At 45.7% G+C, this 24,990-nt stretch overlaps 3 protein-coding genes across 9 annotated transcripts in view; 1 reads left to right on the top strand and 2 right to left on the bottom strand.

Moving 5' to 3' along the window:
- The first annotated feature begins 31 nt into the window (after window positions 1–31).
- On the top strand, window positions 32–1,697 carry NDUFAF3 (NADH:ubiquinone oxidoreductase complex assembly factor 3). Its single transcript, XM_077859011.1, has 5 exons — window positions 32–625; window positions 721–913; window positions 1,072–1,138; window positions 1,251–1,351; window positions 1,431–1,697. The coding sequence occupies exons 1-5, from the start codon at window positions 549–551 to the stop codon at window positions 1,545–1,547; spliced, it is 555 nt and encodes a 184-aa protein (XP_077715137.1). The 5' UTR covers window positions 32–548; the 3' UTR covers window positions 1,548–1,697.
- Window positions 1,698–2,263: 566 nt separating this feature from the next.
- Window positions 2,264–7,146, bottom strand: IMPDH2 (inosine monophosphate dehydrogenase 2). Of its 4 annotated transcripts, none has more exons than XM_077859005.1 (15): window positions 6,958–7,146; window positions 6,465–6,513; window positions 6,144–6,263; window positions 5,956–6,030; window positions 5,459–5,665; window positions 4,871–4,958; window positions 4,598–4,797; window positions 4,425–4,515; window positions 4,229–4,324; window positions 3,881–3,952; window positions 3,080–3,223; window positions 2,849–2,993; window positions 2,610–2,753; window positions 2,447–2,530; window positions 2,264–2,342 (listed from the first exon to the last, which is right to left on the bottom strand). In XM_077859005.1, exons 1-15 carry the CDS (start codon window positions 7,053–7,055, stop codon window positions 2,321–2,323), a joined length of 1,635 nt encoding a protein of 544 aa, XP_077715131.1. In that variant the 5' UTR covers window positions 7,056–7,146; the 3' UTR covers window positions 2,264–2,320. The 4 variants fall into 4 exon arrangements, with proteins under 4 accessions (XP_077715131.1, XP_077715132.1, XP_077715133.1 ...); XM_077859006.1 differs by having other exon boundaries at window positions 6,144–6,245; window positions 6,958–7,144; XM_077859007.1 differs by lacking the exon at window positions 3,881–3,952 and having other exon boundaries at window positions 6,958–7,144.
- Window positions 7,147–7,385: 239 nt separating this feature from the next.
- Window positions 7,386–24,990, bottom strand: part of QRICH1 (glutamine rich 1) — a 50,119-nt gene continuing 32,514 nt past the window's right edge. For all 4 annotated transcript variants that reach the window (XM_077859000.1, XM_077858998.1, XM_077858999.1 and 1 more), the window contains 7 exons: window positions 19,591–19,768; window positions 18,652–18,806; window positions 16,759–16,873; window positions 10,689–10,797; window positions 10,183–10,334; window positions 9,785–9,875; window positions 7,386–8,339 (listed from right to left, as the gene is read on the bottom strand). In XM_077859000.1, the coding sequence (XP_077715126.1) occupies window positions 8,147–8,339; window positions 9,785–9,875; window positions 10,183–10,334; window positions 10,689–10,797; window positions 16,759–16,873; window positions 18,652–18,806; window positions 19,591–19,768 (993 nt within the window). In that variant the 3' untranslated portion in view covers window positions 7,386–8,146. The remainder of the gene's footprint in view (window positions 8,340–9,784; window positions 9,876–10,182; window positions 10,335–10,688; window positions 10,798–16,758; window positions 16,874–18,651; window positions 18,807–19,590; window positions 19,769–24,990) is intronic.

Below are 24,990 nucleotides of genomic sequence, written 5' to 3'. Positions count from 1 at the left end.
CAGGAGACGCGCGGCGGCGACGCCAACGGTCGCGCGGGTGACGGTTAGGGAGGGGCGTGACTCGCTGGAGAGCGAGGGGAACCTGAGCCGGCCGCCCCGCCCTGGGAACCCGACGCCCCAAAGCCTGGGATTAGGGGATTGGAGGCTGGCCCCCACGCCCTGAGCAGGTGTGCGGGACTCGACCAGGTGCGCGGCCGCTCCGCCCCAGTCCCCAAGAGCCCTGCGTAATGGCTGAGAGCCGGGGACCAGGTTGTGGCGGGGGCCGAGGCTGCACTCTGAGGCCTGCCGCGCCACCAGGTGTCTGACTCCCCCAGGACGGTCTGCGGGGGCCCGGGGCGGGGCGGGCGGCAGGTGCAGACACCGGAGCCGCGCTGGGGGATGGGCCCTCCTGGGACAATTGGCAGCAGTTGACTCCCTCAAAATCCTGCGCTGGAGCAGCCGACCTGCGCGGTGCCCTCCGGGACGCAGGGGGCGCTGTCGCCACGCCGCCGTGGGCTCCGCCACGACCCGATTGACCCAGCGCCGGCCTCCCTGCAAATTGGTCCGCCATGGTCGCCGCGTTCGTGCTTCGCGGCCTATGCCGAGCGCAAGCGGCGTTGCGCTGCGCCCCAGCCGAGCTGCTGTGGTGAGCGTCCCTGATTCTCCTGCCCTCACCCCTCGGCCGGCGATCGCGGCCCGGCCCCTCCTGGCCCCCTAGGCCCTGAGCATACCCCTCCGCAGGGTCCCACGGCGAGGGCATCGGCTCACGCCGGCGGACGACGAGCTGTATCAGCGGACGCGCATCTCCCTGCTGCAGCGCGAGTCCCCGCAGTCCATGTATATCGACAGCTACAGCAGCCGCGGCTTCATGGTCAATGGAAATCGCGTCCTTGGGCCCTGCGCGCTGCTCCCGCACTCGGTGGTGCAGTGGAACGTGAGCAGTGAGGAGGCGGAGGGCCAGGGTCCCAGGCCCGTCCCCCCGATTCTGTCCCCGGCACACTTGGCTTTTTCATTACCCCTTTGCGGCGCAGGTAAGGGCTCTGTGGGGAAAACTGCGCGAACTTGTGTTTAACCTGCCTCCTCCCAACACAGGTAGGAACTCACCGGGACATCATCGAAGAAAGCTTCTCGCTCTTCTGGTTGCTGGAGCCCCGAATAGGTACTGGTGAAGGGGAGGGCTGAGGTGCTTCCAGCCCTAGAGAGCCAAAAGCCACCCCGCCCCAGCTTCCCCACACACCTGCCATTGGCTAGTGGTGGTCGTCTTTTCCTAGAGATTGTTGTGGTGGGCACCGGAGACCGGACTGAACGGCTGCAGCCCCAGGTGCTGCAAGCCCTGAAGCAGCGGGGCATCGCGGTGGAAGTACAGGATACGGTAAGTCCTGCCACTGGGGAGTGCTGAGCAGGGCCCAGGCCTGGCCTTAGCCAAGCTGATGCAGGCTTTCTCTTTGCAGCCCAATGCCTGTGCCACTTTCAACTTCCTGTGTCATGAAGGCCGAGTAACAGGAGCTGCTCTTATTCCTCCACCTGGAGGGACTATGCTCACATCTTTGGCACAAGCTCCAGAGTGAACCAGCAAGAACTGACCTAACCTGTCCAGGAAGGCCCTGGCACTTTTTCCAGAGCGCAGGGGTTTGCAGCGCTCACTAGCCCTTCCCCCTTTGGCACTGTAATTCTTGTCTTTCTTGCCAGCAAATTAATAATTTAATCCACTTTTCCAATTTTGTATTAGATGTGTTGCTGGCCAGGAGGAGCCACAGGTTCAGTGGGCTCATGGTGGGAGTTGTGAAAAAATCAAGGGGGATCCCCTATTTATCTAGACTACTTAGCTTCTCAGAGGCAGGAGACAGTGTAGGCACCTGTTAAAACTGCAAATCTACCTAACTTGCTCACATGCAGGTTTGAGGGGATCTCAGTGCTTTCTCCACAAGGTCCTTTGGAGATTCAAGTTAGAGACTACATATGTGGGCCTTAGCCTGGTCCCATGTGGCCTAGCAGGAAGCCCTATCAATGGGTGCCAGTCCAAAGCCCCCATGGACTATTCCATGACCTGTCCTAAGCAGCCACAATGTGAGACTGAACCGTTAGGAGCCAGAACTGGCCAGACCTACCTTGTGAGCTGCTCAGGAGGGACTTTCTGAATCTAGAACTAGTATCTCCTTCCAGATCCAAGGAATATCCTGGCTTCCGGGTCTGAAGACTTTCCCTACAAATGAGTGTTGTGTTTGTGTGCATCTGTGATATTGGCCACCACATCTGCCTGTAGATCTCAAAGATCAGGCATCACTTTTTTTTTTTTCCCAAACTTTTATTGAAAAACCAAGGGGGTATGCTGTATCCATTTTCAGAAAAGCCTCTTCTCGTACCTGTAAGCAGAATAACCAGCTTTTGAGGTAGGGACAGGAGGAAGGAGGCATGGCAGAAACCTCTGCCCCAAGGGTAGGTGGGTACAAAAGGGTCCACCACTTACGAATGGAGGCTGTGGACACCACCTTCCACCTGAGCTGAGGATGTTCTCTTCTCAAACTTGAGTTCTCCAGAATACATCATGGCTCTGAAGAGGGGCAAATATCAGATGGGGTACCTAACCTTCAACTAGCTCCTCTACCCATCTCCCAGCTCCCCAGGCTTACCGGACTTGGGTCAAACTCTTGGCACCAATGTCCTGGCAGGAGTGCTGGATGCCAGCGATCAGGTAGGGGACAAATTTGTGGATGGACCCTTTGTCTTGCACAGCCCCAGACACCCCCTGGGCCACCTTAATTTTATCAGCTTCGCTGTAGGGAGACAAGACAACATAGGAAAGGTCAAGGATGGATAAGGCTATCAGTACAAGGCTGTCAGCACAGGGTAACTTGTCTTCCTGTCCTACCTGAAATACCGGTTTTGGCTGCTGAGATGCTTGTCCATGGCATCAAGAGACCCCATACCACGGTATTTCTTTAGGCGGATTCCATCAGAAAAGAAGTACTCGCCAGGGGCCTCAGTGGTAGCAGCCAGGAGGGAGCCCATCATGACTATGGACAGATAGGAGTGATGGGAGCAGACCCTGAGTGGCACTGGGGAAGGAATCCCACCAGACTCCCTGGGTGCTGGGCCTCACCTGTGGAGGCCCCAAGGGCCAAGGCTTTGGCAATATGACCCACATTTTGGATTCCTCCATCAGCAATGACAGGAACACCAAAGCGCCTTGCATATTCTGACACCTTGTAAACTGCTGTTGCCTGGGGCCGCCCACAGGCTAACACTATTGAGAAATGGAACAGATGGGTGGGTGGAATTAATGGGGACAGGCAAGGGGCCCTGTGGCCATAACTCAGTACCCAGGAGCTCTCAGCTACACCTGTACCAGGACTGCAGCCTGGTTGAAAAAAGAGTCATGTCTGGAATGGCTGCTGCCCCATCTGCCTTCAACAGTTCAGACAGCTGTGATGGCCTCCACTTAACCCTGCGTGTGCGCGTGCATGTGTGCATGGCCCAGGGCAGCCTCAGGCACATGCAGTCAGCAGCCGGGAAAAAGCCCCCACCCAACTGGTATCAAGTGGGGGTAGGGGTTACCGTGCAGTTAGTACCCAGAGGTCCACTACTCCCTCCCTGCATGGTTGGCAGCTTGGGCAAAATCAGGGCAGTGGTCACGTGGAAGGGAGAGCTTGTTGGTCCTTGAGCTGTGCCTACTGTAGGAAATGTGGGCAGACTAGGGCATACCTGGGGAAGAAGGTCCCCTATGAGCACCCCAGTAAGAGGAAGGAGCTGTGTTCTCCAGCAGCCCCCAAAACCATGGTCTGTCCTTCAGTTTGCCCTGCCCACCCAACAGCACCACAAACCCCGGGAGCTACAGCTACAGTCAACCAAGCAGCCGGGCAGTGGGCAGCTGGGCCGGGCCAGTGGGCCGGGCTGGACTTACTATAGCAGCCCTTGACAGTAGAAGGGCATTTGGGGCTGTGGGACTTTATGTCTGGAGGGATCTTGGGAGCCACTAAATAAAACAAACAGACCAGAGTTTAGAGAGGGTGCACAGCAGGAGCAAGAAGGCCAGGCTAGGCAAGGGGGAAGGGGCGGGGAGTGGCAGGTGAGGAATGACGAGCTCGTCTTCCAGCCATGTCATCCATTCAAGGGGCCTTTTTGGCCCTGGGATTGCCCCTATTGGGAGGACTCAGTATAGTTTCCACAGAGTGCTTGGCTTTGGGCCATATGGGGCTAAGGGTCCTGCTGAAGCCAGGGCCTCTGAGGGTCCCACTGAAGCATTTCCTACCTTCCTGGGTGATGCAGATGGAGCCACTGCCCATGCCCACCCGCAGGGCATCTACACCAGCATCAATGAGATTCTTGGCCTGAGCAGCCGTGACCACTATAGTAAGGAACAGTAAAAGGCTTATGTGAAGGTCTGAGTGGGAGCCTAGCTCTCCTAATTCTTATTCTACATCCTTGGGTGCCCAGTCTTGCCTCACCATTGCCTCCAATAACCTGGAGAGTGGGGTATTTCTCCTTGATGTACTTGATCATGTTGATCTGGAAGATGGAGTTTCCCTGCGAAGAATCCTGGGATAGGGAGAAAGATTCAGTGAGACTGATAATATGACAGCTGTCCCAACCACCATACCCTGCCTGTGCAAGAGCTCACCAAAACCACTACATCCACACCAGCCTGAGCTAGCAAGTCCAGCCGGTACTTGTCATCTTCGTGAGTGCCAATGGCTGCTCCACATAGCAGCTGCTTCTTGGCATCTTTGGAGGCCAGTGGGTAATCTCGGTTTTTCTTCAGGTCTGTCCGGGCAATGATGGCTACCAGCTCATCATCTTCATTTACAATGGGTAACTTTCCTGGGGGTAGGGAAGGTACATAAATCAGAACGCTGGTCTTTGGTTCCAGAACCCTTCCACCTGCAGAACTCACCCTTCTTGCTGCGCTGCAGAATTTCATTTGCTTCCTTCAGTGTGATGCCTGCAGGGGCTACCACCAAGTCTTCCCTCTTCGTCATGATCTACAAGGGAGGGGAGCTCTGAAAAAGGGCCAGAGACCAGACCCCCCAACAGACCCTGCCCTAACTCGGATGATGTTCCACATACCACCATGATCCTACCTTGTACTCCAACCACCTTTAGTGAACCCAACAGCTAGTCTAGCAATATAGTAGCATGGATGAAAATTAAGTAGAAAAGACAATGTGGTACACAGAACATCCTGTCACATAATAGAGAAAGAAGGGCCATGCCAGAACAATGACAAGAGGAGGCCAAAGTTGGTCCTTGAGCACTGACCCCACCTTGGGAGTGGCAACTTAGCATGTGTGCTGGCAAACACTTGGGCAGATTGAGAACATCTGGTGGGGAAGAACTCCAGGAACTCTATGAAGGGGTCAGACAGTTGGCAGGGCATTCATCTTTCCTGGAAGCAGAGGCCCCAGAGATGCCATTCAGGCAACAGATGGTGTCTTAAGCCTTGGCCGCCAGAACTTGGCTTTGCTTTGTCAGTTGCACTCACCTCTTCCAAAAACCGGTCATGTTCCTCTTCCTTGAGAAAATCTATGTCCCTTGAGGAAATGATGCCCACCAAACGGCTCCCCATCCGGCCTGTATCGGTGATTGGGATACCGCAGAATCCATGCCGGGCTTTGGCTTCAAACACATCTCGCACTCGATCCTTGGGGCTGAGGACCACAGGGTCTGTAATGAACCCCTGCTCGTATTTCTGGAAGGGATGGTAAGAACATTTCTGAGCCACATTTACCAGTTTGAAGCCTGGGGTGTCTGCCAACTCCCCCTCTGGCAGTACCATATGACCAAATCACAGTTCAAACATGAGTGGGCTATAGGTACTATCCACCCGGTCCTCTTCTGTTGCCTAGGACACAGGGTCTAATGAACCCCAAAGTGGGGAAGAAAGGACCCTAGATTAGGAGAATAAATCCCCCACTTCCACCCCACTCCACCTCAGTGCAATTCCCAGGAGCTCTTGACCATGATCCTTGCCCTTCTGACCTTCACTTTCCGAACTTCGTTGGCTTGGAACTCAGGTGTACAGTTGTGGTGGATGAAGCCAATACCACCTGTAAGCTGCACGATAAAAGGTAAAAAAAAAAAAAAAAAGACAAAGCAGCATGGCTGTGTAGGTCTTTGGGGAAAAGTGTGAGGCCCCTTCTTTTGTCCTTCCACCCCATGATGCTCACCGCCATTGCTATGGCCATGCCAGCCTCTGTGACTGTGTCCATGGGTGAGGAAACCAGTGGGGTCTTCAGAGTGATCTTTTTGGTCAGAGCAGAAGTCAGGTCCTGAGGAAATACAGCCAGCTAATGTGGAAAAACACCTCATATTTCTCAGGATGGTGTCAGGTCCCCCATAAACCGAGTACTCTGTATGACCTGCATGCCAATAAGATTTCCATAGAATCCACCCGCATGCCCAAACCTGATGTGGTAGCCAAAAGACCAGGGAAAACAAGTACCTTACCCAACCTTGACGCTCAGGACCCAATTTCTGGCCATACTCACCACCTGGTCTGCAGTGAAGTCGATGTACCCAGGGAGAATGAGAAAGTCACTACGGGGGAGGGGAGTGAATTGGGAATAAGGCTCAGGATTAGGGCAGCCTGAGATTCCATCCCCATAGATCATGTCATAAGGCATTTGGGCCTAGAGAGCACTGACCTAGCCCATGTCAAGGCAGGGCAGACAAATCACAAGGTGGAGATGGAGTCAGGACCTTTTCTGCCACCTAGCTGTCATCAGCGACCCTGGCACCCTGACAACTCCATGTGCCGAGAGAATGGAGCTTCTAGTCTGGAATCTCAAGCACTGCCAAGATGCCTCCTCCATCCCGCCCCACTTCAGATCTATCAAACGGAACCCCAGAGACGGGAGGGGGATTTTCCGGAACCTGTCTCCCATGCCCAGGTCCAAGCGGGTTCAGAGGAAAACCCCGCCCGGCCTCCCAGGCCAGCGCGCCACCCCACTCCTCGCCCAGGTGAGCCCGCTAGGCCCGCACTTGTAGGTGAGGCCATCCCCGCAGTTGAACAGCTGCTGTGCCGTGAGCCCGTCGTCTGGCACGTAGGACGTGCCCCCGCTAATCAGGTAGTCGGCCATGGCCAGCACCGGGCAAAGCCGCGTGTGTCCGAAGACCGCGCCGCAGAGGCCTCTGCCGTCTGGGCCGCGCCAATATAAACCCGCGGATATCGTCACTGCGCCCTGCGCGCCGCTGACGTCAGGACGCAGTGCGAACAGGCGGAGCCCGCACGCTCCCAGGGCGGAGCTATCGAGTGAACGCATGCGCAAAGCGCGCCGTAGGAGTACAGACGCGTGTGTTCCCGAAGCTTCCCCCTCCCACAGGACCGTGACCCGTTCAATTAGCAGGCAAGATTTGCTTCTAATGGCCCGCCAGGTTCTTCCCAAATAAAGAGTCGATGTTCACTAGCATGTTGAAAAGACGTGCTTGTCATTCTTAATAAACAACTAGATTAAGAATACATAAGAGAAACAGAGTGGTATCTTTATATGATACACAAGTGTATGTTACAAGAATTCCATCAGGCACAGGAGCCTCAGGTTTAAGGCCTCAATGTTAGGCCAAAAAAAAAAAAAAAAAAGGCATGGTAAAGTTTTTACTTTAACATCTAAAATGTCACTTGTCATAAAGGAGGGTGTAATAGAAATTGTCTTTAATAAATCATAATTGAAGTTCCCCTCATTTTCCTTCCATTAAGATGCTAAGTTTATGTCTGAGCATGAAGAAAGTAAAGACCATGGCTCCCCTGTGGTCAACGACGTCTGCCAGTCAGAGTGGAAGCCAGCTGGGGAGATTCCCTGGAGGGTCCGTCACTAATTCCATCTTTCTGGAGTAAGGGAAGGGGCCACATTTCTCCTATCAGTCCGAGCCCTTTCCCCAGGCCCCAGACAAAAAAGAAAAAGCCAGCCAGCAACTTTCTAGGACATCTGGCTTTCAGGAAACCCAGAGCCCCCCACGGGCTGAGAAATCTGCTGCAGCAGATTTACGGTGACGCACAGAAGGCAAAGTTTCCTTTTACATTTTAAACAGAAGCAGTCTGAAAGGCTTCATAACTACACCAATTAAAAAAAAAAAAAAGAAAGAAAGAAAAAATGGAGGCCTCTTCTTTAGTGTGAAAGTCTGTCCATTTTTTTTTCCTGGATCATCTCCCTTGCACCATGGCTTAGGGATCTCAGTGCATGGTGCTTGCGTTGGCCACTGCAATGGCCTCCTGAATTTCTCGTATCACCAGGATCCGAGTCAGCATCTGTCCCATCTGCTCTCTGCTGATAGGCTGGACCGAGTACCAGATTGGGCTATTGGGGGCCACCACTGGCTCAGGCGTCAGATAAAACGTGTCATTCCGGCCTTTCACACTCTGGGGGCTGAAAAATATTATCAGTAAAAGCTGGGTAAAACCACAACAGTCCCAACCCTCCCACCCTAGAATCATCCAGATGTTGTATGCAAAAGGTGAGAAGACAGGAGCTCTTGAAGGTATGATGGCATAGCTACTGAATTCCACGCAGTCAACTCACATTACGTCTAGGACCTCCTTTGGGGATACTGCCAATACCAGTAATAGGCTGCCTCCCTTCAGCAACTCCCTCACATGCCACACGCTGTGATTTCTCTAACCACCTGCCTCACTCAGTACGCCAGAGATCATCTACTTGAATCCAACATATCCCACTTGGAATCAATTTTACCACCTACAAGGTCCTTTCTACGTCTTTGCTTATGTTGTTTACTCAAATGATTGGCAATTCCTAAATTTTACATAAGGGACTCTGCCTTCCCAGCTTGGCTATGATGCTGGGACCCTTAGCTGGGCTCACCCTCCCCCCTCCTTAATGTTGTGCTGTACTTAGCCCATGCCACCCTCTTGCCCATCCACTCAAGATTTATCAAAAAGGGTCACTGTGTGCCAGGCCTGTACTAGGTGCTGGTGTTCAAGAAATAAGCACTAGGTGCTGGTATTCAAGAAATAAGCAGGATCCAAGACTCCCTACCTTATGGGGCTTATAGATAAGAGATGGTCAACAATTAAATATTTATATAAATACACATACAATGACAATCAGTGATAAGTTCTACAGAGGAAACAGCCCAAAAGAACAGATAGGGAATCTGGAAATGTTTCCCTGATAAAGCTGTTTCAAGAAGAGGGAGAGATAGGAGCCAACTGGCCAAATATGGGGGTGGGGAGGGATGGCCTGCTCAACGGGGAAAATTTCTATGCTGAGGCCTGGAGGCAGGGAGAACATGACACCCTTCAGTGGAGAGGAGCCAGTGCGGCTAGAAAGCCAAAAACTACAAGGATGTGAGAATTAGCAGTGGGGAATATACATATGCCCTTGTTGGCAAGATTTGGATCACTCTTTCTCTATACCATAAATTTAAACCACTGAAGGTTTTAATCTAAATAATATAAGATCTGTAACATAGAAAGATGATTTTGGCATTGCTGTAAAGATAACACGCCAAACTGCCAAAGGCAATAGAGTAAAAGCCAAGGAAAGGAAACCCCGAGACTGATGTTGCTAGTTGCTATCGTCAAGGCCAGGAAGATGGAAGGCTATGCCATGTGATGGAGGTTGCTCTTCTATACTTTCCTCCATCTACCTTTATTCCTCTCTCCAGGACAGGAGACCATATAAAGATCACAATGCTAGTCATTTCATATGCTTTGAGGAAATCAATCACGTTGCTTCTATATTTAGCTTTTTGGAGTATGTTTTTACTCTCAGTTTGGGATTAAAGAATGCCTTGTACACAAATACAGTGCACACACGCACACAGTCATCCAGCCACCATAAAGCTTCCTCACCATTTAAAGAGGTAGAAATCGTAGAGCTTGATGGGACATCTCAGTGGATTCTCTGGATTTTCCGTCTGTTCTGCATACATGTCATCTGTAACTATAAAACATACCCCCACCACCAGAGACATGGCATGAGACTGCCTTAGCTCAGGCCCAGATTAGGAACCTTAGGTTTCTAGCCATCCCAACTGGACTTACTGGGAGGGGAAAGGGTGTAAGGCATGAAGTGGAAAAAGCATAATTGTTTCTGGGGCATCTCTGTTTTTAAGAGTTTGAAGTTTCTAGGTAGGGAAAAGGAAATGGAAAATTCCTATCCAGCAAATCCCAATCTTCACACTCAACACTAACCCCCCCAAGCACAAGGGCAGGGCAGGACAAGTTACACCTGTTTCTGCAGCCCCTACCTTTCTGGCCAGTCTGGTGTATCCCAAGAGCCTTCAGGTACCGAATACTCGTGCTTTTATCCTTAGGATTAGAGGGGTTCTTCTTTGTCTGTCGCAAAACCTTGGAGAAGGCCAGCTTCATGTGCTGGTCCACTGTCTTCAACAGGAAGTATCTGCACCACAAGTGAAAGCAAGGCAAAGGGAAGGGTGCCAGGAGGAGACTATGACTTACCCTCTACCATCGGTGCCTCAGAGGATCCGCTGCGCACACTCCCAGGATCTGGTCAGGCCCATACCCAAAAACACTGTCTAGTGGAGGAACCACATCAAGACTGATGGCAGGGGTCTGGCAAGACTGCCTCACTGGTCACCACACAAATGTAGCCAAATGGGTCTGAAGGCTTTCAGTAGCCCAGAGGCTTTCAAATATGTGTCAAAGGAATTCCTAAATCTACCTAGATAGTTTCCACCCTCTTCACTGGGCAAATGCCAGCAGTGGCTAAGCATGGAGCTTCTAGAACACTTACTTGGTGTTAAAGAACATGAGGGTGGTCAGCAGGGTAGAAGGGGAGTGAGCCCCGAGCTGCTTGCACTCCCACAGCATCTCCTCAGTCACGTGGCTGGGCAGGACATAGCCTAGGAGGAATAGAGCACTGCTACAACAAGAGGATGGCAGGTGGGCCCTCAGAGGTGCAGGATGGGAGGTGGGAGGCACAAGGACCACAGAAGAGTACAAGTTTAACCAGAAAAATCTCCCTAGGGAATGGCAGAATCATCTGGAAGCTTGTTAAAACACATGGCTGAATCCCAGCCCAAATTTCTGGGATGGGACCTGATAATGTGCATTTCTAACAAATTCCTGAGAAACACTGCCCTATATGGTTGCTCTTACCTGATGTTAATTGTTCCTCTAATCCAAGGTTAAAGTGGGGCAAAAGAATAGTGAAACATCTAAAACTATAAATCAAACTCTGCATATATTCATACTTCTCTAAAAAGAGTACAAAGCTTTCATCATATTTTCAGGTGTCAAGGGCCCGAAGAACTGGTATGGGTACCCCTGTTTGCCCTTGCTAAACTTCTCACATTTTCCACCTCTAGAAAGCAAACTCATTCTTATTCCCTCTCTGGATAAAGGGGAGAATGATACTCAGAACTACTGTAGGATTCCCTGACAGGGCAGGTTTTACTTTAAGATGCTGGTTTGTAAGTGAACTGAGAGTTGGGCAGGGGCAAAGGCCAGTGTTTGATTAAAAACCCTGTGCAGCCAGGTCTACACCAAAGGATGAGAATACCTGAGTTGATCACCAAGCCCCTTTCATGTGTTCATTCAACAGTTAATATACAAGTGTTTGTGTACCAGGCACTGAGGCCATGGTGAAGGCATTCTCTTGGGGAGTTTCAGGATTCTCCAGGCAGGCAGTAAGGATGTCACTACCTAGAAGTGGGGAAAGAAATATTCTGCCTAACACATTCCTCTTCTCTGCTCCTGCCAAAGCTGACCCACTGACTCCATTAAGTGCACTCCCACCTCTTTAGGGCAGCTCTGCTTCTAATCTTCTATTCTGTGGCCTACTGGCAATGAGATAAACTTCCTCGCCATCGAACATATCTGAAGCAGGTAAGTGGCACAAAACACCCTTCATGGAGAAGGCCAGTGCTAGAAGTGGTCCCATACATATCTTGGCATGTGCTATTTTCTTGGGTTTACTTCACTTTGCCATTTATATGTGCTTCCCTAGCTTTAACCGCTTCTTAAAACAACCTAAAGTGAAGTTTAGGGCCTAAAAACCAGGACTCCTGGCATGGAAGAATGGAGATGCAGATAGGGACATCATATAAAAACTTTACAATTCTGAATATGAACTGCAAGCATCAACATGACCTATTTTGTATTTTCTTAGTTCTTCCCACTGAAAGGCTTAGTTAGAAACAGTGACCAGGAGCAATGAACACCCCCATGGATCCAGACTGTGCTACTTAAAATACCATTTACTACTAAAAGGAACCAGGCTCCATGGACAACTGACCAATCTCACATTGAGATAGAAAACAGAAAATGTCCAAGATCAGTCAGTCTGGAACACTTGGCAAATCAGAAACCAAGGAAGTAGGGCCATATCAAAAGAACTTAAAAGCCAATTTAAAGAGGTTCCAAATGGTCAAAGATGGAAAAATTTGTACATCAAAAAACGGTAACGGGGACGCCTGGGTGGCTCAGCGGTTAAGCGCCTGCCTTTGGCACAGGGCGAGATCCTGGAGTCCCATGATTGGGTCCCACATCGGGCTTCCTGCATGGAACCTGCTTCTCCCTCTGCTTGTGTTGTATCTCTGCCTCTCTCTCTCCATGTGTCTCTCATGAATAAATAAAATCTTTAAAAACAAAACAAAACAAAAAAAAGGTAACAGCAATGGACTGAACCAAATTAAACATATATAAATTCATTATTAGCTCATAATGATTCCTTAAAAAGAAAAGTGAATTGGTTATCACTGGACTAAACCGGTAAGCCAACTCATTACCATAAAAACTGCTAAACAAGGAGAAGAAATAAGCCCTTATCCTGCTCTTCCTATAAAATCCATTATCTAGGGATGCCTGGGTGGCTCAGCAGTTGAGGGCCTGCCTTCAGCCCAGGGCGTGATCCTGGAGTCCCGGGATCGAGTCCTGAATTGGGCTCCCTGCATGGAGTCTGCTTCTCTCTCTGCCTGTGTCTCTCATGAATAAATATATAATATCTTTAAAAAATAAAATCCATTATCTATACTGCTAGATGTTCAAAGAGTGAGCAAGGGAATATTTTACTTTGTAATTCAGCTAATAATAAAGAAGTAATAACATCAGAATACCATCGCCTGCAACTCCTAATGAATTAATGGATTCAGACATTATGGGTATCAGATAGAAGTATATAACCCATCTATGACATAACCTTGCCAAAAAGAAAACACAAAAATCAAAACTTAACCAATGAAGTTTTTATATGCAACTAGATTAGCTGTAAATACATAGAAAACGATGTTAAACTACAATATGGGGGTGTAATCAGACAATTTAAAAGGCTAGTTTCATAGGGTGTCTGGGTGGCTTGGTTGGTTGAGCATCTAACTCTTGGTTTTGGCTCAGGACATAATCTCAGGGTCCTGGGATCGAATCCATGTTGGGCCTGTTTAAGATTCCTTCTCTCCCTCAGTCCCTCCCTCCCTGCGTGCTCTCTCTTTCTCAATCAGTGGCTAGTTTCTTCCACAAATAAATTGCAAGAAATAGAATCAAGAAGAAAACTAAAGATTAAAGCTAAATATTAGAACATACCAATGTTCTAATGTTGCAATGTTCATAGCAATTTCAATGTGTAGACCTTATTTGTACCTTGACATTTATGAAACACTTAGAAATGTGAACAAAGGGTAGGTAGACTTTGATGACACTATGGAATTATCCTTTTTTCAAGTATAATAATGGCATCATAGTATGTCAAGCATAGTAAAATATTTATGAATAAAGTATCTAGGAGTTACTTCAAAATATGGGAAGGGAAAAACAGGTGTACTTGTAACACAAGTTTCCCATGGACAGTGGGTACATGGGAATGTCATTTAACTATTCTGCTTAACTTTTATATGTGCTTGAAATTCCCATAATACCAATTTTTAAAAGCAAACTCTGCAGAGCCACACCTGTCTTGAAAATTTGTAAGTCATGTAGTGATTCACTTACTTGCTTTCTGTTCTAAGGCCAGTCCCTCAGCAATGCCTCCCATCTAATGTCCTTAACACTTTCCATTTCCCAATGCTTTGGTTCTTTAAGACACTCAATCATATTGGTTATTTACACATTGTCTCCCCCTATTAGACTATAAACTCCATTTTGTTAATTACAATATTGTATTACCCACACCTAAAATACTGCCTGGCACAATGCAGGCACTCAAAAAGTATTTGTTTAACCACTAGTTTTTTCTTAAAGGTTAAGCATGTAACTGTGTGGGGATGGATGTTAACTAAACTAGACCATTACACAAGATATATCAAATCAGTATGCTCCATACGTAAAACTAATATGTTACATGTCAATTATATCTCAATTTTTAAAAAGTTTTTAATTCCAGGTAGACTTTTTTAATGGGGAAAAAAAAAAAGTTTAAGCAGCATACATTCTAATGGTAAAGCCAGGATTAAAACTGGTATTTCGGGCAGCCCCAGTGGCGCAGCGGTTTAGCGCTGCCTGCAGCCCACAGCATGATCCTGGAGACCAGGGATCAAGTCTCACATCAGGCTCCCTACATGGAGCCTGCTTCTCCCTCTGCCTATGTCTCTGCCTCTCTCCCTCTCTCTCTCTGTATCTCTCATGAGTAAATAAAATCTTAAAAAAAAAAAAAAAAAAAAACCTCAGATATTTGTGTGGATATAAGTTTTCAATTGATTTGGGTAAATACCAAGGAGCACAAATGCTGGATCATAAGTTAACAAAATGTTTTGTTTTTTTTTTTATTCGTGAGAGACAGAGAGAGAGAGAGAGAGAGAGGCAGAGACACAGGCAGAGGGAGAAGCAGGCTCCATGCAGGGAGCCCGACGTGGGACTGGATCCCGGGTCTCCAGGATCACGCCCCGGGCCAAAGGTGGTGCTAAACCGCCGAGCCACCCAGGCTGCCCAAAATGTTTACTTTTTAAAGAAAACGTCAAACTGTCTTATAAAGGGATTGGACCATTTTGCATTCCTACCAGAAAGAATGAAAGTTCTTGTACTTCCTTATCCAGCATTTGGGGCTGCTAATCTTTGTGATTCCAGTCATTCTAATAGGTATATATAGTGGTATGTCATTTTAGTTTGCAATTTCCTGATGATACCTAATGATAAGCATCCTTTCATATACTTATCTGCCACTTGTAGATCTTCTTTGGTAAGGAAACTGTAAAGATCTTTTGGCCATTTTTTGGATCAGGTTTTTTTCTTTTTTTTATTGCTATGTTAAGAGTTCTTTGTATATTCCGGATACCAATCCTTTATCAGATATGTGTTTTACAAAAGATTTTCTACCAGTTTGTGGCTTGTCTTTTGATTCTCTTAAGAGTGTCTTTCACAGAGCATAAGATTCTAATTTTAATGAAGCCCAACTTATCAATGATTTTCTTTCATGGATTGTGCTTTTGGTGTTATATTAAAAAAAGCTGCTACTGAACCCAAGGTCATCTAGTTTTTTTCCTATGTTATTTTCTGGGGTTTTATGATTTTGAGTTTTACAAAATTTAGGTCTATGACCTATTATTGTGAGTTGATTCTGTGAATGGTGTACGGTTTGCATCAAGATTCATTTTTTGGTATGTGGGATGTCCCGCAGTTCCAGCATTTGATTAAAGGCTATTCTTTCTCCATTGAACTATCCTTACTCTTTTGTCAAAGGTAAGTTCATCATATTTGTGTGACTCTACTTCTGGGCTCTCTATTCTGTTCCAGTGATTGGTCTATTCTTTCACCAGAAACCTGTACACAATGTTTATAGTAGCTTTATTCATAATTGCCAAAACTTGGAAGCAACGAAGATGTCCTTCAATGCGTGAATGGATAAACAAATTGTGTAGTACATCCATACAATGGAATATTATTCAGCAATAAAAAGAAATGAGCTATCAAGGCACAAAAAAAGACACACAAGAACATTAAATGCATATTGCTAGGTGAAAGAAACCAATCTGAAATATTCTGAATTATTCCAACTATATGACATTCTGGAAAAGGCAAAACTATGCAAGCAGTGAAAAGATCAGTGATTGCCAAGGATTTGGTAGGGGGCGGGAGATAAATAGGTGGAACACAGAGGATTTTAGAGCCCTAAAAATTATGTATGATACTGTAATTGTAGATACATATCATTGTACATTTGTCCAAACCCACAGAATGTAGAACAGGAGGCGTGAACCCTAATGTAAATTATAGACTTTAGTTACTAATATTAATATTGGCTCATCAATTATAACAAATACACTACACTAATACAAAATATTAAATAGTAGAGGAAACAGTGTGTGAGGGAATAAATGAGAATTCTCTATGTTGCTCATTCTTTCTGTAAACCTAAAATTGCTCTAAAAAGATAAACGTTTATTAAAAACAAAACACAAACACCACATTCTACTGTAAATCTCCTGTTCTTTCCAACATATATGCTGCCCAGAAGGTTATATAGGTAAAGTAAAAATTATGTTCTATATATGTAGAATACACACACACACACGTTCAAACATATAGAAGAAAACTCCAATATATAACATGAGTAACCTACAGATGAAACAGTTCATAATTCTTAATGTAATGATTCTAATTTTAATCAGGAAATTTTAATTAAAGCTAACCAAGAAAAAGAGTAACTACCCCAACTCTCCACATGCCCCCATCTCTTCCCACACCAGGACCAGCAGGGTTCTCTGTCTGGTGTGCAGTGCCCCTTCCATATCAGGCCAAGCAGCACAGAAGTTGATGCTGGTACCTAGGATTTATAGCCTCTTCACCCACACGCTGTATCATAGCCAGCCCCACAAGCAGCTGACCTTTTTTAAACCCAGGTGGGAAAGACATCCAAGGACTAGGAAGACTCTTACCAAGTGGAGTGACTCGGGGCTGAACATCTTTCAGAACTTCATGTAGCCACTCCGTGAATCGAACATAATAAAGATCGGAGAAAATGTCATCAACCCTTCCATTTTCAAAAAGATACTAAGAGAAAAACAATAAAAGTTGTTGGTAATCTCCTGAGTAAAACTCTCAGGGGAAATAAACATAATGTTACTGGTATCATCACCTCTCCATACCAATTTCTGCCTCCTTAACACAACAGGTAAAAAATGTCCAGCATATGACACTTCCACAGTACACTTCAGATGATGTGAAATGACTCTCATGACACTCTGGAGAATTGGGTCAATGGGACAGATTTTGTGAGTGCTGTTTTACCCAGGCAAGGCATTGTAACAAAAAACATAATGCAGGCTCTGGGTCCAGCTTCTTATTAGCTATGGTGTAAGTTAAGTAACTCATATGAATAGTTTTATTTTTGGGGCTCAGTTTGTTTGTAAGTGGAAATGAATGTGCCTACCTTCCAGGACTAGGGAGATCCTGGAATGAAAACAGCAATAAAGCAATTCACTCAGTGCCCTGGGTGACTGGAAAGAAAGAGGAATAAAACCGGAAGGCAAGACTTTTCTTAGGCCCAGGTAATACGGTGAGTCCCAACCAGCAAGTACTCTTCCATACTGTGAGCTTCTCCATAAGAGCATTTATACACTAAAAAATCCATCCCTGCTATCTTAAACTGCCAGTCCTAATCAAGCTTTCCTGTTATGCTTCATCATAGATGTCCTGAGAGTCTAATTATAGTTGTATGTTCTAGCTGGACTCAACTAATTATGTTAATGAAGGGAATAATGAGAAAAGAGCTGAATGTTAGCACCAGACTTTTTTTTTGGTTAAATTACTTTTATGTAAACCATGTTTACTTTAACGGAAAAAAGGCATTATATAAATGCTTTGTGATGTTTTTTTTTAAAAGGCTCTAAAAGGGACACCTGGGTGCCTCAGCGGTTGACTGCCTTTCTTTGAACCAGGACATAATCCTGGAGACCCGGGATTGAGTCCAACATTGGGCTCCCTGCATGGAGCCTGCTTCTCTCTCTGCCTATATCTCTCTCTCTCCGTCTCTCATGAATAAATAAATAAAATCTTTAAAAAAAAATAAAAAATAAAAGGCTCTTAAGATATTATAACAGGGCAGCCCGGTGGCTCAGCAGTTTAGCGCCACCTTCAGCCTAGGATGTGATCCCGGGGACCCAGAATCAAGTCCCAGGTCAGGCTCCCTGTGTGGAGCCTGCTTCTCCTTCTGCCTCTGCCTCTGTCTCTGTCTCTGTCTCTGTCTCTGTCTCTCATGAATAAATAAATAAAATCTTTAAAAAAAAATTTAACAAAAGTTTAACATAATCTAGGTGATTGGGATTATGGTGGATGTCATAATTTTATTATGATGTCATAATTTTATTTTTTAAAGTGAATATGTTAGGTCTTTTACAATTTTTTATTTCACTCATATATGGAATTTAAGAAACAAAACAGGGTCAAAGAGAAGGGAGGGAAAAATAAAAAAAGATGAAATCACAGAGGGCGACAAACCATAAGAGACTCTTAACTCTAGGAATCAAACTGAGTTGCTGGAGGGGAAGTGGTTGGGGGGAATGGAATAACTGGGTGAGAGGCATTAAGGAGGGTACAGGATATAATGAGCAATGGGTGTTACTGCAACCGATGAAACACTGAACTCTACCTCTGAAACTAACACATTACACATTAATAGAATTTGGGTAAAACTTTAAAAAGATAAAAACTCATTATATAATTGAAAGAGAACTTCCTTATCATTTGCTTATCATTTCACTAATCTGGGAAACCAGCAAATACCCAGTGGGAACACTGCTCAAACATATTTCTGTGAGGTTGTTTCGTACCTTTTGAATACACAGGAAAATATAGTAGAGCACATCTGGATCATAAGGTTCACCTTCTCCATTTCGAGCTTCCCGTGTCATTAGACAGAGCCCATAATTCAACTCAGCCACAGCAGAAGAGATGAGATCTTCCTGGAATCGCAACAGTTGGCGCCCTGCAACACAAGCCAAATGTGACCCAAAAGTGAATAGGGGTCCTGGAAATAGTAATCTCTTTGCTGGTTGCTCATATCCCTAGGAGGGCTCAGAGAAGATACTGATCATCATGGAGCTAGGACAGAAATGGGCACCTGTATCTAAGATCAGAACTGGCCTATTAAGACAATAATCCTATATGCCCTATTTACACTAAGAGTTTCCTTCTCACAATCCTCCCCACTTTACATACCTTCAAAATTATTATTAGGACCAAGACATGAAAGCAAAAACCCCACAAAATCCACTCTCTGGAAGGTAAGATATGAATATAATGCTAAGGCTTTGAAGACACTCACTGGTTCCTATATCCTTCCACAATTCACTCTGCCCAGATGTGCAAGGTCCACTTCAGAAAAATATGTATAGGGCAGCCCGGGTGGCTTAGCGGTTTAGCACCGCCTTCAGCCCAGGGCGTGATCCTGGAGGCCCCGGGCTCAAGTCCCACGTCAGACTCCCTGCATGGACCCTGCTTCTCTCTCTGCCTGTGTCTCTGCCTTTCTCTCTCTCTAATAAATAAATAAAATCTTAAGAAAAAAAATGTATATAAAAATGCCAGGTCTTGGGCAAACACAAATCCTGCTCATTTGCAGCAGGTCAGGCCTGCATTTGGCATACTATTTCAGATGGTGATTCCTAACCCTTGGAGCCAAGGGACACCACTTTCCTGCCATCTGTACTCCTGTTGCTTCAGTACCACTATATTTTAGAAAGAGTCCACCCACCCCACCCATAAACACTCACTCCCAATGGGTGCCAGTCTGTTCTGAGCATCCTTCTCTAGCTCAGCATTCTTGGTCTGGGCCCAGTTTTTCCATACTTCAAGCCCTTCTTCAGGCTTCAGAGAATTTGGAAGCAGAAGTTCTGGGGAAGGCTGTGGCTGTGACTGTGGCTCAACTTCAGCAACCTGGACAGTCTGAGCCTATGAGAGAGAAACCATCAAAATTTGTCAATATTGTTTTTCATCAGGCCCTACCATAAAACTGTTAGAAAAATGTTACCTATGGTACTTCTAACAAAAAATATCTTTCTTCCACTTGTTATCTTACTTTCAAAGAGACCTTTGGAGTTCTTCTCCTTACCCCAGGGACAGTTAAGGCTACTGCAGTGCTTCTCAGTCCTGGCTGGACTTCTGAATCTCTGAATTAAAAATACCAATACCTGGGCTCCACACAGAGATCTCTTTTTAAACCGATTATAGTCTTTCAAAAACCTTCCCACATTAAAAGGCAATTCTAAAGTTTAGTCACTGCTCAGAACTACGGGCCCAAAGCACTGCTTGTCAAACTATAAAATACAAAAAAAAAAAATCACTTAACGATTTTATTAAAGTACAGATTCTGATTTGAAACGTCTCAGGGGGATCCCTGAGTGGCTCAGCAGTTTAGTGCCTGCCTTCGGCCCAGGGTGTGATTCTGGAGTCCAGGGATCAAGTCCCACACTGGGCTCCCTGCATGGAGCCTGCTTCTCCCTCTGCCTATGTCTCTGCCTCCCTCATAAATAAATAAAATCTTAAAAAAAAAAGAAAATGAAAAAGAAACGTCTCAAGTGGGACCTGAAAATCTCCATTTCTAACAAGTTCCCAAGAAAGAAAGAGAGAGAGGAAAAAAAAAAAAGTTCCCAAGTGAGGGAGCTGGTCTGCAGACCACACTTTGAATACCAAGTGTCCAGAGTAGTGACCATTAAACATGGGTGTACTTTAAAAACATCTGGGCTGCTTTTAGAAAATACCCATGCCTGGGCCTTAACCCTGCAGATTATGATTTAATTGGTCTAAGATGTGGACCTGCCGTGGTTGAAAATCATTTGAGAAAGAAAAGTACAACAAACAAAAGCTGTGTTCATTCCCTGCCACTGAAAGATGAGAGTTGATAAGAACTCAAGATCTATATGGCTTCTGTAGCTATATATAAAGTTGTTTCTTTCCCCCCAAATTCCTTCTTAATAATACTGCTCTACTGCCTAAGGGCATTTCCTGAAGACAGGAGGCACTGCTCTAGCTTCCTACCTCCAAAGGAAGTCATCCTGTCCTCAATGGTCTAACAGTCAAGCCATGCACACAAAGGGGCAGAGCATGTCCATAACCCTCAATCACAATCCCCATATTGGGCAGGATAGACACCAACAAAGATACTAGGCATAGGTTCTTGGGTCTCACACACCTGTCTATACTTTGAACAAATTCCTTTGAGCAACTTTCCATGCCAGGGACTACTCAAAGGGCTAAGGCATGTCAAATTATTCAAATTGAAGGCAAAATATATGACACATATATCTGCTTATCAATGAATACAAGTAAAGACTCTCCTCCTAGCTTTCATAAGATAATTAAACAAGGAGATAAAGCAATACCAGTGTGAGGCTCTTAAATGTTTGTCAACCCAGAAGCTCCACTCTAGACACATTTCCCAGTTTAACTATCAGTCTCCTTGGTGAGTCTTTCCCACTTTTCCAGTTTGGATTTTCATGTTTGTAGAAATTTTTGTTAACTATGGACCTCCAACCTCGACCTCCACTTAATATACCCAGGGGGTGCTGTATGTTTCCTTTTTTTTTTTTTAATTTTTTTTTTAATTTTTTTTTTAATTTTTTATTTATGATAGGCACACAGTGAGAGAAAGAGAGATGCAGAGACACAGGCAGAGGGAGAAGCAGGCTCGATGCACCGGGAGCCGACGTGGGATTCGATCCCGGGTCTCCAGGATCACGCCCTGGGCCAAAGGCAGGCGCTAAACCGCTGCGCCACCCAGGGATCCCTGCTGTATGTTTCCAAATGAACATCTTACATCTACCTCAAACTAACATATACAGATAGAACTCATCACCCTTTCCCATTCAGAACTACTCTCCTCAGAGTTCCCTCCCTATCTTGTTCAAAGGCAATACCATCTACCCAAGCTAGAAATCTAGAAGTCTGACTGGATAAGTAGGTGGGGATCAGGGCATGTGGGGCAGCACTTTGCTTCTGGTTTTAGCCAGGCCTCCTTCACTGTGTACCTTCACCCAATAATGTAACATTCCCAAGTATCTGGACAATAAAATTCTTTTATATGGTCTAAATGTCTATCAGTGGGTAGGAGTAGTAGTGAGACCAACCAGGATGAAAACTACTGGTATAAGTAGGGCCTTATACACTATGGTATTAAGTTTTCTTATTTATAATGGAGTCCTTGGAGAGTTTTACACTGGGAAGTGACATAATCTTACATTTAAAAAAAAATTCTTTCTGATTTATGGAGAATGGTTTGAAGAGCTAAGGTGCTAGTGGCCTAGACTAGGATGGTGACAATAGAGACGATTAAGAAATTCTGAGAAGTGTGGTGGCAGAATCAAAGTGGGTGTTGAGGGGCAGCCCTGGTGGCTCAGCGGTTTAGTGCCGCCTTCGGCCCAGGGCATGATCCTGGAGACCTGGGATCGAGTCCCATGTCAGGCTCCCTGCATGGAGCCTGTTTCTCCCTCTGCCTGTATCTCTGCCTCTCTCTCTCTCTCTGTGTCTCTCATGAATAAATAAATTAAAAAAAAAAAAAACAAAACCAAAAAAAAAAAAACAAAGTGGGTGTTGATGAGTTGGCTGTGAAGAATAAGGGAAAAGCAACTCAAGGAGGATTCCTGGTTTAAACAAACAGGTGGATGATGGTACCACTTTCCGAGAGGGGAAGTTTTTTGGTTTGTTTTTTAAATAGGTCATCTATCCATCCAAACTATCTATTTATCTATCGATCAATAAACTCTACCCCCCAAATGGGGCTAGAACTCATGACCACAAGATCAGGAGTCACATGCTCTCCACCAAGTGAGCCAGCCAGGTGCCTTGAGAGGGGAAGTTTTCACTAGCAGTAGAGGTGATGCTAATGAAGGGTTGAGACTTCAATAAATCCAAGTAAATGAAAAATAGGCTGCTGGATGCATGAGAAAGGTTCAGAGGGAAAGGCATGGTCTAGAGATAAAGATCTGTATGTCACTGCAGCACAGGGTTTAAAACATGGGCTCCAGGCCAGTCTGTCCAGAGTTGAACCCCAACTCTGCTACTTACTAACTGTGGCTTTGGTTTTGTTGTTTAATCTGTGTCAGTTTCTTTATCTATAAAATGAAGTTGGTGTGAGAATTAAATGAGTTACCATGTATAACACTAAAATACTGCCTGGCATATAGTGTCAGTGACTATCATCTTCAGTGGCACCAGCCATCTAGAGGATGCTGAAACCATGGTAATAGAAATTCTTGAGAGAGAAAAGAAAGCTAGTGCTGAGCTCTGAGGAACATTAACATGTATGGTTCAGACAGAAGCATCAGCAAATTCTGAGAAGGAAAAAGAACCAGTAGGGGTAGGAAGAAAACCATACCAGAGGAGAATTCCAAGAAGGCAGGTATGGTCTGTTGATCATATGTTGCTGTGAGATAAAAACAGACAGTGTTGGATCTGCCACAGGGAGGTAGATCACTGCTGACCTTGACAAGAACAGTCGTAAACTGAAGAGAAAACTGGTTACCAGGCAGAATCAGCTTGTGTAGATAATGCTTTTGAGAACGCTGGGAATAAAGCACAGGGAGAAATGGGGCAATAGATGGAGGTGGATGTGAGCCCAAGGGATGGAGGCTTCTCCATAAATCTGGTTTTATTTTTTTTTTTTTTTTTTTTTTTTTAAATATTTTATTTATTTATTATTTATTATAGTCACAGACAGAGAGAGAGAGAGAGAGAGGCAGACACAGGCAGAGGGAGAAGCAGGCTCCATGCACCGGGAGCCAGACGTGGGATTCGATCCTGGGCCTCCAGGATCGCGCCCTGGGCCAAAGGCAGGCGCCAAACCGCTGCGCCACCCAGGGATCCCCATAAATCTGGTTTTAAAGGCAGGTGATAAGAGAACTTTCATAAAGGGTTTGCTAGGTGAAGAGCACAACACTGTCATCAGTTCTCCTCATATCACAGCACAATTATCTTCCCCACGGACCATGAGTACTCCAAGGGCAGAGACTCTCCATTCATATCTGTTCCTCAGCACCTAGCACTAAGCCTAATAAGGAGGGTAGAGGGATGTTTGTGCTATAAATGGACAAACTCATCTCTCCTACATGATGGGTATTCTCTATTTTTCCTTTTCTGGTAATACTGGACATACACTCCAATAAGACTTTCCCAAAGGAAACATTGCCTCTGAAGAACACTGGCCTACTAAAATGAACTCCAAGGGCGTCTAGGAGGCTCAGTAGGTTGGGCATCTGTCTTCAGCTCAGGTCATGGTCTTGGATCAGGCCCAGCATTGGGCTCTCCCCTCAGTGGGGAGTCTACTTCTCCCTCACCCTCTCCCTCTGTGCTTACTCTCTGTCAAATAAATAAAAACCTTAAAAATAAATAAAATGAACTCCAGAAAAAAATCTTTTCTTGTTTAAGAGGCCAGAAGTACAAATTAGAGACCAATGAGCATCAAAAGAGGCCTGATCTGCAACTTGGACAGTCAAGCCCAGGAAAGTTGAGAGGACTGATGTCCTCCCCAATCCTGTGAGCAGAGCTGAGTTACATTGCAATTATCCAGGCTGGTCTCTCCTACGTGAAATTAATTCTACACATTTGTACTTGATTCTTCTTATCACAACTCTTAGGATTCTGGAAAAATTTCCTACATCAGATTAGATCAAGCTCAACTCTGCATTTTGGGAAGATAGATCCTTTGCTTCCCATACTAACTCCTCTCCCATAGTCCCCCTCTCATGTTGCACTAGGCCATGTTGCTTCCGTCCATCCCTGGCTCTGTAATGATGATGCTTCATTCCTGCCAGCTGAAGCTATAAATTAGAGATCAAACACCACGTTTTTTTAACAAAGACACCTCTGCTGATTTTTTAACCTAGAATGGTTTCTGAATACAGTTTGTTTTTGTGTGTGTAGAGCACACAATGTCACACTCGATTATGCTGCCTTATAGGGGATTCAGAAAATAGAAATTATATATTCTTATTCCAAAAATAGAATAAAAGCTACCTGAAGCAATGATTCTGTCTTGTTCTACTTCTGGGCCTGATAGCTAGATATTTAATAGGCTCTTAACAAAGTGACCTACAATTATATACCATTCTCTGTAAAACCACTTAGCCTTTGCTTATGGCCTGAGTTTCTAAGTCCCTGGTCTAATAGTGCCCTGTTTA

Source organism: Canis aureus, chromosome 19 (genome assembly GCF_053574225.1).
Source record: "Canis aureus isolate CA01 chromosome 19, VMU_Caureus_v.1.0, whole genome shotgun sequence".
NCBI classification, from domain to species: domain Eukaryota; kingdom Metazoa; phylum Chordata; class Mammalia; order Carnivora; family Canidae; genus Canis; species Canis aureus.
The sequence above is the reverse complement of the archived record's forward strand: the minus strand, read 5'-3'. Positions and strand labels throughout refer to the sequence as shown.